We start from the raw sequence: 12,921 nt of genomic DNA on the forward strand, positions 1-12,921 counted from the left end.
TGTGATGAGGATAGCCTCTTTACAGGCATACCGTCTTGGGTGGGAAGAAAAAAGGTGGGAAGAAAAATGAAGTCATTCCTTTTTTTAAAGGATAAAATAAAAAATGGGGGGGGGGGTAACCCCTAGAACTATAACTAGGGGACTAACTATAGGTACGTAGATTAAAACAATAGTCTTAATGAACTGCTAATGGCTCCATCTCTAGCCAAGGGCGGTTGAGAAGGAACTGAGATGCATTAGCCCACATGTGCGGACTAGCCTCGTAGTGCAGCACGAGGAGAGACAGCATATTCGTGGTCCCAACAGATACTGCTCCTAAAGTCCTCTGATGAACAGCACAAGGATGCAAGCACACCTACAGTGGAGTGAGCAGGCATAGGGACACTACTCAAAGCAGCAGCAGAGGATAGCTTTTATCAAGTAGTGGGAAGGTTTTAATGAAGATGGTCCATCCTCCATTCAGGCACTGGAGAGCCTTCTCAGCACAGAAGAGTTTAGATAATGTCCCCCACAAACACACCCTAAAAACTTGCTAAAAAAGTAACAGCAACCAGAAAGACATTGAACAATACATTAGCTAATAATTTTACTTAAAAAAAATCATTTTAACATTTTATCTGACAATTTCACTGCCCAAACACACAAATGTTAGTCTTCCAGATGCCCATCTGCTTCCAAAAGTTAATTAAAAGCAAGCTGACCCTTTACTTTTCAAGCTGCTTCATATTTCTGCTCTTTATAAAAGTTTTTGGGGAGATTAAGCTAGATTTAAGGTTTAGATATAAAACGTTACATTTGCATCCTATGAAAGTTAGTTTACTAGCAAGGCATCCAGCACAAAAGCCACTTTTCCAGTGTTATCCAAAAGCATTTATTTATAGGTTTACCTTTAAGTACTGAACTTAGCTGACTATACTGATGTAAAGAAAGCATTGTTAGGAAAAAAAAGTGACTGCAGTTACATGGTACACTAAGCCAGCTATTTTGTCATAGGCCTCAAATAAGTTAATTCTTTGTAAGTACCTAAACTTTTGTAGGGAGGCTGTAAATTTAAGCCACTGATATTTATGAATTAACCAAATTCAGACAGGCCTAAATTTTTAAAAGTGACTCAAGTTGGGCACCCATAATCACAAGGTCACTATTCAAAAAATAAGCATCTACTCCCATAGCAATCAGACCTTTTTAAAGTGGCCTGAGAAGGGCAAAAGAATGGACACACAGGCCAAAATGGTCTTTCAGCCTCCACTGTAAAGACCACCACTTAATGGAGGCAATTGATAACAGACATGCAAGTTTGGGACTGCTGTTTTGGGTCAGATTTTTAAAGGTGCAACTAGGCACTTTTGAAAAAGCCTTCTTGGTGTCTTTAGAAATCTGGCCCTATAAACAATCACTCTAAAATGGCAGAAGGGGCATCAGCATAATTTTCTGTTTTTATATCAATTATTCTTCACAGAACATATCTAAGGTATCTGCATTTTTTTTTTTTTTAAAAAAAGAGAGAAGGCAGTGAAAAGGAGAGAGGCAGGATTAGAAGATGCAGAAATTTACAGAGCCCACTTCCTGTTCTCCAGACGTATTTCTAAATAGATACTAACCAACAATATATGGGAAAGGATTTTGTATTAATGCAGTTTAGTTTTTAATTCTCTATTTTAACTACATCATTAAATGTGCACAAATGACCAAGAAACTGGTTACAATAGCTATATTTCCCTGTTCAGGAGGCACCTAGCCATCTGAATACATCAGGTGATATTTTTCCTAATTATTTGAAGTAATTATATTTTCTAGATGGAATAGGTATTAGTCATAAAATGTGTCAATTATAAGGGCAGTCCTAAGGGTGGGATCCATGAAGAGACTCAGGCATTGCAATGTAGAGCATCACAGCAGCTAATGTCAGATGCCTAAACAATCCCAGGAACACCAATTGCCAAAGCTGAGTTAGACCCCCAGGCTGCCTACCCAATGAATGGGGAAGAGATAGGCATCTTAGAATACGATCCACAGAAACAAGCACACTAGGCAGGGAGCACCTACACTAACCAATGGGAAATGCTAATGACATAAGGATCCCTCTTTGAAAGGGGTAGGGTTAAGTCCAGGCTACCTGATTTTAGCAATCCACAACTGGGGACTGGCTATCTAGAGGCAGCTTGGGAATTTAATTTTTTTTTTTTTAATGGTAAGTAGGGGGAGAGGAGAGAGAACAGCAGCACCATCATTGGCCCTGTCTCTACTTGTGAGGTAACTCCCTTTTCTTCATGTGTCAGTATAATAATGTCTGCACGTGTAATTTTCACTCCACACATTCGATGAAGTGGGTTCTAGCCCACAAAAGCTTATGCCCCAACAAATCTGTTAATCTTTAAGATGCCACGGGCCTCCCTGTTGTTTTTGTGGATACAGACTAACAGCTACCCCCTGATACTCAGCCTCATGAATTAGTTTTCAATAATAGTGGTAGTACAGTTGTCATTACTGATAAACCTGGATCTGCCACTGCTTTGGTTCAGCAGTGAATGAGCCAACAAGACAGATTCACTCACTGACTAACTGCTGTTTAGATGGTTATTTTCTCCCCTACTGCCCACCTCCAAGAAGTTGAGACAGAAATAAGTTGAAACCACATTTAATGAAACAAGACTTAAGTTAATGTTAGCTTAGAATTAACTTTATCAAGTATGAACTTTAATACTATAATTGACTAAGTTATGAGCATGGAATGGGCAGCACAGGACAAGCCAGAAGTGTAAATATTTTGAAGTATCTTTTATAGGTCTAGACAAGCCAGAAACAGGTGTTTGAGTACAAGATTTGTTAGCTGTGAAATACATATTCTAAAACAAACTTAAATACTATTTTACACATAGATTGAGCATATTAAATCATGTGTTTTGTATATTAGTTACACCAATGACTGTTAGAATGTTTAGGCTAATGTCTAATTAGAATGGTAGTCTAATTGGTCTGAAGAGGTCTGTTTTAGGATACACTAATGCATTCTTGTAGATGTCTGAAGTTTAATAATTCAGGATACAAATAAACTTCTTTAGCAAGAATTCCTTGTACCAGCTACTTGAAAATATCCCAGATCTTGCTTTGCAGAGTCTTTTGGTTGGCAGAAGTTTAATCCTGTTTCACATCACCCTTTAATTTCCTTTTCATGCGCGAGTAAGGGCTGATTGTGTCATCCATCACAAAGTCATAAAGCACTTTTATCCAGGAGTTATATTGTGGAAGATGATCATAGTATTCAGCTGCTATTTTCTTCACCTAAGAGGAAAAAATTAAGGTTTATTCATATTTAAGCTCAAGACTTCTTCCCCTCCAGTGTTTCTGCCAGTACTTCTAGAAGCAGAAGAGAAAGTCTTCAAACAACTGGGAGTGCTAAGAAATTTACTTTTAGCAGCATTAGCTGATAAATTTAGACCTTATAGGTTGTCAGTTTCAAATTTAAAATTAAATGGATTTTTAATAAACCTGTGGGGTTTTTTTTAGTAAATTGTATTCACCCAATGTAGAGCTATCAAAGTTTTAACATGCATTGTTGGGAGAAGGCAAAGCTGTTTTAATGCCCAAGCCAGCTGCTTGCTTGATTTCTGATTGCAGGGAAGGCCTTTTAGGTACTCCTAAACTAACAGAGGTGGGATCTACATGGGATATTCAGCCCATCATGGTTCTTTCTTTGTCCAGAGTATGTTACTCTCTCCCCCCCCCCCCCCCGCCCCGCAAAGAAGTGCCACTGGTCTGCTTTTGTTTATCTGAATGAGGCTATGGCTACACTACAGAGCTTACAGTGGCGCAGCTGCACCACTGTAAGTACAGACACTAAGCAGATGGGAGAGAGGTCTCCCATCAACTTAATCACTCCAGCTCCCACGAGCAGCAGTAGCATCAGCAGGAGACAGTCTCCTGCTAACATAGTGCTGTCCACACTGGTGTTAGGTTGGTGTTACTTAAGTCATTCAGGAAGGTGGTAGCGTGTACATAGCCTCAGACTGCACTAGAGCCAAGTGGTGTAACACTTGGTACATAAACACATGTTCACCCAACAGTGGTCCAAGGAGTTATATACGCAGAAGGGGTTTAGAAGCAAGGGGACCAAAGTATTGAAGACAACTGACTGGGTTCTGAATTGGGAACAACAAACAGTTGGCACAGAGCTGAAATGGGGATGTGGGTAGGGAAGAGAGGAGAGAAAGCTTGAAAATTTGGGTCTGATATTGAGACAACTGGTCTGGCATGAGCATTTGAAGCCCCTGATTATAATCAGTCAGGGCAGATATATTGGTGCAGTAACAGCTGATGAACTACTCTGAAATGGAAGACTAATAGTCAGGGCAAACTGTGACACTTATTGACCAAGTACCTTTTCCCGGTACCTATCAATACAGTACAGCAAGCAGCCTAGGAACTTCAGATGCATCTGAGACTATCAGTGCTTTCTGGGCACTGAATTTAGAACGTTGAGATATGGATCTTCTAACTGGTCTTCTCACAGAGTAGATCAACCAAGGGTAGAAATCCATTAAGATGCCATCATTAATGATTCCACAGGGAGAGGCGGAATAAATATTCCCCGTTCAAAACCTGCAGAAAGGCCAGTTGTTCCCCCACAGTGTGGTTTGCATTAAGTATTCCAAAGGGCATTTGTTAATATGTTATGCAACTTTACTATTTGCTATTTTTTGAACTGCAACAACCTTATAGGAATGTTAAATTCTAAAGAAATTATGTAACGTGATTGAAGACAGACTTATGTATAATGGTTATTGAAGGATTTCTCAGATTCCATTGTAGGACATAGGAATTAAGTCTTAAAATTGCTGAACAGCTGCATCTCCACATGTGGAGGTAGTAATGTTGACAAAAAACAAACCAATACTGTCTCCATTGCAGCTTCAGAGGAAACTACCAGTTGGGAACTAGTGAAAAAATTCTCAGTTGAGATGTGGCCAGAGTACTGCATTTGTGGCAGTACGGGTGCAGTTAAATTAGCATGCAGATATAAAAAAGCTTTACTTAATGTTTGTGGTAGGATGATCCATCAAGAATTTCGAAACTCCCCCAATGTTAGTCTGAGGTAAACATTTAGTTTTTGCTTGTTAACATGAAGCTGTTAATCAGTTTGCTAAAAATAGTCAAGAGAAGCATCCCTATGTAAGCAGAAGGGATCAGACTAGCTATGCAAGCTTTTATTTAAGAGAAATGCTCAAACTAAAATGCAGTCTTTTTTTAAAGAATGTAGTTTCACTGTTCTTGTTTCCTCCCATTTTTGTTGTTTTATAAGAAAAGGAGTACTTGTGGCACCTTAGACTAACCAATTTGAGCATGAGCTTTCGTGAGCTACAGCTGTAGCTACACGAAAGCTCATGCTCAAATAAATTGGTTAGTCTCTAAGATGCCACAACTACTCCTTTTCTTTTTGCAAATACAGACTAACGGCTGTTACTCTGAAACCTGTTTTATAGTGAGTGTTTTTCTACTGCGATGTGTGAAACAGAAACCAAAAGGTGAAAAACTGAATTACTACAAAAACCAAGTATGCAAGGTGCTATCAAGTACTACCCAGTAAACAGAAAAACAGACTGCAAGGCTGGATGGGGGGGGAAGGACAATTAGAAGTAACACTTAAGATTGCTATAACAGAATTATTTCACATAGTGTAATTTTAAGTCTCTAGTGGATACTTAAGGTACTGCTACTTTAAGTGTCCTACTTCAGCCAAAAATTTAACTAAAACGGGGTCAGGCAAACTACAACCCAGATCAGGCCCGCTAGCTGTTTTAATCCAGCCCTCAAGCTCCCACTGGGGAGCGGGGTCTCAGGCTTGCCCCCCTCCAGCCAGGGAGCAGGGTCGGGGGCTGCTTTGTACAGCTCCTGGAAGCAGTGGCATGGCCCCCCCCTCTGGCTCCTATTCATAAGGGTAGACGGGGGCTCTGCTCTGCACACTGCCCTACCACTGTCTGGGAACTGTGGCCAATGGGAGCTGCAGGGGCAGTGCCTGCAGACAGGGCAAGGCACAGCAAAGCTGCCTGACCACATCTCCACCTAGGAGCCAGAGAAGGGAAGTGTGCCCCAACCCCCTGCCCTAATCCCCCCTCCTGCTCTCTGAACCCCTCAGTCCCAGCCCAGAGCCCCTTCCTGCACCCCCAGCTGGAGCCCTCACCCCACCTCCTTCCCCAGCCCAGAGCCCCCTCCTGCACCCTGAACTCCTCATTTATGGCCCCAGCCCAGAGCCAGCAATCCCTGCCCCTCAACCTCAATTTCGTGAGCATTCATGGCCCGCCAGACAATTTCTATACCCAGATGTGGCCCTCGGGCCAAAAAGTTTGCCAACCCTTAAACTAAAACAAGCACTGAAGTAAGCTTCAGTTTACCATTAGCTTTATATATTCTTGAAAGTGTACTTACCAATGGAAGGTTCTTGCCAGGAATATTGGGAAAGTCATGGTGTTCATTGTGGTAGCCAACATTAAAAGTGAGCAAATTAAGTGGCCCATAATAGGAGTAAGTCTCATGTCCCTTTAAGAACATATAATGTTCAGCTATGAAGTGTCCTGAAATTGGGTGCAACCCCAGTCCAAGTATTGATCCTGCAAGCATGTAGAAGGCTGATTTAATTCCCAAGTAGTAGTATATTACAACATCAAAAGAGAGCTGAGCCAACAAGTTGATGATTTCCAATCGAGAAATTGGTTTGGGATTAATGCAGAGAGGTCGAATAGCATAGAAAAAGGGCTGAAGAACAATCCATATGAACTTCCTAAAACGAGTACAGAAAAACCAGCCTTCAAAGTCAGTAGGAATGTCCACATCAATTCCATCACCTCCTAGATAGCGATGATGATCCATGTGGTATCTCTTGAAAGATATAGAGTATGGGAGGCCAAGAGGGAGATTGGCAAATATTCCAAACCACCGATTCCACATAGCTCTGCAGTTGCCAAAGGCACTATTGTGAGAGATCTCATGAATAGCCAGAGTCATTGAGTGACTGATGCAGCTGCCAAAAACGTACGCCCAGAACATAACCCATTTCCAGTCCAAGTCTTTAACTAGATAAAATGCAATCAACTGCCCAAGAACCATCAGTACAACCACCCAGATCAAGTTGTAGTCTGGCTTCATTAAAGTTTTTATTTCTGGATGTTTAGCTGTTATGGGGAGAAGATAAACAGTTACATGCAAAGAAAAATGTCACAAGTACACTTTAGTAGAGCCAAAGTTTTCTCAGCCACACAAAGAGCTTACTAGTACACCCTCTTCCCCCCCAAAATGGATTCCATTCATTAAGGAATAAGTCCACTCAACTCAAATCTTCCTACATTTTTGGCAATTCAATTACATTAGTAGTTTGCATGTACATGTTGGGAATTGTTTGAATGCTGTAGGCATGTGTATCCCTGAAATATTGAGCAAGATCAAAGAGTGCTGCTGTAGTTTAGTGGTACTTGGTGTTATTTTCATCTAGAAACCCAAAGCCTCTTAATACTTAGCATGCAATTCCACGGTTTGTTACAGAGTTAAAATTAATCCTGCACCTGAGGCACATATTACACCCTTTTTAGGGATGAGAAAATTAAAGATAAGCAACTTCAGACTCATCTTGGGCAGACATGTAAAGATTCCTATTTATGAACTGTCATTTTTACTTCAGTAATTAAGCTTCTGAAAGTACTATTAGTTGCACTAATATCCCTTTAAGACCAAGAGTGTACAAGCAGCATTTGTTACACAACCCACCAAAGATTTATGGTCCTTGCTAGAGTTGTATACATCAACACAGCTGCCAGATAATTATATTTCAGGCTCTACACCAGATTTTACCATAGGTACAGCCAGGGAAGATGGCTTGGGAAGCTGAAGCAAAACAAGGCAGATAACCCAAATTGCAGAAGGCCCTAACCCTAAGTGGTCATGGACAAGGAGACAGCATGGTCGAAAACTTGATACAACTTCCTGAGGCTTAGTATTACCTTCCCAGAACAGACAACCTCAGCTAATAAAATTGCCCTTCCTCCACATCCCACTCTTGGGATGACTTGGTTGTGCAGAGGTGTAAGCTACACTTAATTTAGGCAAATCTGGACCACTGTCATTATAAAGCTAGTCGCAAACTAGTCAGAGTACTAACTATTTTGTACACTTCAGGGTGTTAATGCTCACTTTAAGGTTTAAAAAGTAACCTCTGCATTTGGTATAGTAGAGTTTCCCAGCCTCAAGAAAATGAAATTAAAGTGAAACCAATCCCCACCCATCAGTTAGAGGCAGAACCACAATAATTTATATGTTTTTTTTTTCGCAATTTGAGTTCTACGTAGATTGGCCAAAAAAAATAATCACACACACACTAACAAGTAATGTTTTCTGTAATATTCCTTAGTGCACTTTAATGTAGCACTGCTTCAACGACCACTACATTCACACACAGGAAGGAACCTTTAATGCACACCAGCAGGGACCGCATGGACAAACTAGTGCACAACACACTAGTGCACTTTAGAAATCACACCCCAGTTGTCTGCATTACTGCTATGTAGACAAGCACTCAGATACAAGGGCTCATTGCCAGTGTTAACTGAAAAAACACCCCAATTTAAAAAAAGGGAAGTGTTCATCCGGTCACAACTGATCAGAAGTCCTATTTAAGTCTCCTGTGGACTTCTCCCTAAGTAGTTCTTCATGTCTGCCCCTCTACTTCAGAGGTGGGGCAAGGTCTGCTTTTTGGAAACACTGTAGTATAGTCACCATTTCCCTTCCCACCACGCTACAAGCCCTGTCAGTTTCGTATATAACTGACCACATCCATCACTGTACTACACAGCCCAACAGTACACATCATGAAAAGGCAGCCTGCTTCACGATTTCCATCTCAAACAGTTGTTCTGCCAGCAAGATCAAAATACAAAACTCTTTTTAAAGCTTTTCCTCCTCCTCTCCTTCAGGTGTGTATAAGTGTACCATTTCCCAGGCCATCAGTTTTAAGAAATATTCCGGAGACGTTACCGGAAGCCAACCCACCCGTCCTCCCTCCAGCGGGTTACCTAGAAAGAGGCTAACGACCGCAGCGAGTGCACTGGAGAGGGGCATGACAATTTGAGTGTGATCACAGGACAATCCCCTCCCCCAAATCAGCTGAGCGGAAGTCAGCCCAAAATGACTCCGAGGGCGAGGAGCCTCCCCGTGCGCGTGCAGAGCCGCTAGCCAGGAGGGCGGATCTGCAGGGTTGACTCCGGCCTCTGGACAGTCCAGAAACGCCTCATTCCGGGGCTCTGCTCGCGGGCCGCCGAGCGAGGCGCCTCGCCCCCCCTCTCAGCAGGGCGGGGGGAGTCCTGGCGGTAACCGCGCTGCCTGCCCCCACCCCAGGCCGGCCGGAGGGAGGAGCGGTGTCTAGCGGTCACGGATGGGGTGGGCCCTTCGAGGCGCCTGAAGAGCTCGGCCTCCGAGCCTGGCTCAAGGGGCCGACCCGTTTGTCACCCGCCTGCCCCCCTTCCTCGGCAGCCATTTTACCAGGCTCGCCACCCCCGAAACGGGCCCTCTCGGCGCTCGGGACACCCACGAGGCCTCCACACACGCCACCTGCCCTAGACTGCGCCGCTCCGTCCCGCAGGCGGCACCCCTCCCGTGCGCGCAGGGCGACAAGCGGGTCCGGCTGCCAGCGGATACGGCGAGCCTGGAGGCGACCGGCTCCCTGTGGGGAGGCATCAGGCCCTTCCCCCCGCCGCCGCAACGGGTAGAGCCCAGGGCACCTCCGGCTCTGACAGCGAGCCGGCTGGGGGGAGACGCGCCGCCAGCAGGACGCCCCGGCGCTGAGGGGAAGCTGCCTGGGCCCCTCGCTCACCTAGGATCGCTTTGCGGCGATCGGCGTGGGGCTGGTCCGTATAAACCCACTCGAAGTCCTCCCGAGCTACGGCGTTCCCCATCGCTGCCGCGCCCGCCCGGACGCCTCCTTCCCTGACTCGACTGGCACGCGGACGGAGCTTGGCGGCGGCGCCGCTCCCCCTTTATATAGCGAGAAGGTGTCTCGCCGGCTACGCCCCCACTGCTGCTGATTGGCCGGGGGCTGATGGCCTCACCCCCACCCTTTGCTCAACCCGTTTTTACTGACCCCCCCCGCCTTTGTGCTCTACGAATATTTACAAAGATTTTAAAGGATTAAATAACGGTGTTTGCAGATAATATTCGGGGCCCCACGGGGCGGGGCAAGAAGTGACGTAGGCGGCGGCGGGAGCCTAGTGAAGGAGGACCGTTAGGTAGTTGGCTGGGGCGGGGGTGGCCGCGGCGCGAGCGTTGCCCGCCCCGGGGGAGGCCGGGTCTGTCAGCATGTCACCCTCCTCGGGTACGGGGCGGGGGGCAGAGGGGAGCCCCCAGCAGCGGAGTGAGTCACCTCTTCCCCATCGCCCCTCCCCCAGACACCGCTCCCTCGTGCCGCCCCCCCAATACTACGTTCTAGCCTCCCCCGGCTGCTGGCTCCTTCCCTAATCACCGCCCTGCCAAGCCCCGCTTCTGCGGGCCCGGCGTGTCCTCCTCGCCGCGTGTCCCCACGTCGCCCCCCCCATCTGGGGTGGGAAATAATGGGGGTCATACAGAGCCGTGGGCGCGGGGGCTGCAGAGAGTCCCTGAAATAGAGGGTGGCCGTGGGGCAGGGGAGGTTGGAGGGATGCAAGAAGCCCCCCCAGTGTGTGCGAAGCGCTTGGCCTGCGTCCGCAGCAAAACACCCTCCTATCCTGGTCGGTCACGGGCTGATTTCCCAGCCTCTGAAATGGTGCTAACACGCTTTGCGGGGCCGGGGGATCCATATGTGCACACACGATGCTGTGCAGGCATGAGGTGTTGCTGTGATACTCATGTACACCTGTGTGCACGGCCCGGTTAGCTTGAGGTGTATGACACCAAGGTTGCCTCTAACCAAACTCTGTCCCGCAGGGAAAGCGCTGGCTCCAGGTAAGTGGTGCTTTAAGGGCTTTGGCTTCACAGACCCAAAGGTGATGTTTTTTACAGCCAGATAAGGAAGGCATGATAGTTATCGCACTGTAAAATCCTAAGTGGTGACAGAGGCCCTTGTATTTTACCCTGAGGAACCTAGGCGAGGTCAGCACTAGATCCCGGCCAGGGGTTGACCTCGCCTAGTTCACCTGGCAGTAAAGTGAGAGTGCCCTGTCTCCTCTGTGTTTTTACAATGGGATAGGTTAAGGCGCATGACCTACCACGAGATAAAAACACGTTTCTGTCAGTCACAGTTGAGGTAGCTGGCCTCTCAAGTGGCATGGGCTGAAGCTCAAGTAAGACTGATGCTGGAGCTAGAGATGCAGTCCGGCCTCCACTACAAATACAAACACCCTGGGCTGCTGGTACAATCACTCTGTGCAGCTTGAGTGGGTTTCTTTTGGTGTGTAGTGGTTTAGTGGTTTTTTTGTTGTTGGTTTGGTTTTTGGTTGGGTTTTTTTTGTTTTTTTTTTCCATAATGTCAAGTGTTTTCACTCAAGCTAGGCTAACTCAACAGGAGTTAACTGTGCTGTGGATATTACTAATTTTATCTTGTCTTTGAAAGGTGTTTGTCTCTATTTGAGGCTTGCTTTCACTGCTGTGTTAGCTCCGGAGTTGGTTGAGGTAACACACCTGAGTTATATCTCGACCTCACGCTGCAGTGAAGACAAGCCTTGAGTCTTGGAGGACTGAGAGTGGTGTACATAGTACAGATACTGTGCAGTAGCAGGGAAAGTGATCTGCTTCTAAAGAATGCAAATCTAGTTCTCTGGCAGAACATTGTCCACAAATGGAGAGGATGGGCAGCAACTAGGAAGCTAAGTCAGGTGATGCAAAGATTCTGAAGTCTGTTGTGAACCTAAGCACATTGTCTTGGAACAATGTGCCCATTATGTTTGTACTTTGACTCAAAATGAATGAATGTACTTTGTACTCAAAATGAAAATAATCAAAATCATTCTTTTTAAACATACAGAGAACTGATTATCATACGATGAGGTGTAATGCCCTACCTGCAAAGTTCCTGTACTATGATGGATCCATCAAAGTTCAGAAGGAGCCAGTCAAGGTAGGTTTTTATTATCATTAATATTTATACTTTGGTAGTGACCAAAGGCCCTACTTGGGATTGGGGGCACCACTTGGTGCTGTAGAAACAGAAAAGAGACAATCCCTGCTTTGCAAGGTTTTCAATCTAAAAACATACACAGACAAAGGATAGGACATGTGGAGACAACATAGGAACAAATGAATCTGGTGAAGTACAGGCATAGCTTTGTTAGCTATGTGCATTTTTTTTAAGTGAAGTAGTGGTAGTGAGGAAGAGAATAGGACAAGGAAAGTGGGAAAGGAGAACAGTCACAGCTTGTCACCTGCCTCGATATGAAAGCTGGATTTTGTAAACATCGTAGCAGAGGCAAGTCTTACAGAAGGATTTAAAGTAGAGCTGTTGATTAGTCACAGTTAACTCACGCGATTAACTCCAAAAAATTAATTGCAATTAATCGCAGTTTTAATCGCATTGTTAAACAATAGAAGACCAATTGAAATACATTAACTATTTTGGATGTTTTTTACATTTTCATATATATTGTATTCTGTGTTGTAATTGAAAATCAAAGTGTATATTATTTTTATTACAAATATTTGCACTGCAAAATGATAAACAAAAGAAATAGTATTTTTCAATTCACCTCATACAAGTACTGTAGTGCAATTTCTTTACTGTGAAAGTGCAGTTTACAAATGTAGGGTTTTTTTTGTTTCATAGCTACGTGCAAAACCAAAACAATGTAAAACTTCAGAGCTTGCAAGTCTACTCAGTCCTACTTCTTGTTCAGCCAGTCGCTAAGACAAACAAGTTTGTTTACATTTACAGGAGATAATGCTGCTCTCTTCTTATTTACAGTGTCACCAGAAAGT

General features: G+C 44.7%; 1 protein-coding gene across 1 annotated transcript; it reads right to left on the reverse strand.

The window, feature by feature from the left end:
* Positions 1-1,495: 1,495 nt before the first annotated feature.
* DEGS1 (delta 4-desaturase, sphingolipid 1) lies at positions 1,496-10,010 on the reverse strand. Its single transcript, XM_037895657.2, has 3 exons — positions 9,854-10,010; positions 6,424-7,166; positions 1,496-3,282 (listed from the first exon to the last, which is right to left on the reverse strand). Exons 1-3 carry the CDS (start codon positions 9,933-9,935, stop codon positions 3,136-3,138), a joined length of 972 nt encoding a protein of 323 aa, XP_037751585.1. The 5' UTR covers positions 9,936-10,010; the 3' UTR covers positions 1,496-3,135.
* Between the last annotated feature and the right edge of the window lie 2,911 nt (positions 10,011-12,921).

Source organism: Chelonia mydas, chromosome 3 (genome assembly GCF_015237465.2).
Source record: "Chelonia mydas isolate rCheMyd1 chromosome 3, rCheMyd1.pri.v2, whole genome shotgun sequence".
Lineage (NCBI taxonomy): Eukaryota > Metazoa > Chordata > Testudines > Cheloniidae > Chelonia > Chelonia mydas.

Excerpts from the sequence above, each read along its gene's own strand:
- DEGS1 (XM_037895657.2), bottom strand. The coding sequence starts at position 9,935 with ATGGGGAACGCCGTAGCTCGGGAGGACTTCGAGTGGGTTTATACGGAC. Across the intron at positions 7,167-9,853 it reads TCGCCGCAAAGCGATCCTAG|CTAAACATCCAGAAATAAAA; the intron begins GTGAGCGAGGGG and ends TCCCCATAACAG. Across the intron at positions 3,283-6,423 it reads CTGGCAAGAACCTTCCATTG|GTGAAGAAAATAGCAGCTGA; the intron begins GTAAGTACACTT and ends TTTTCCTCTTAG.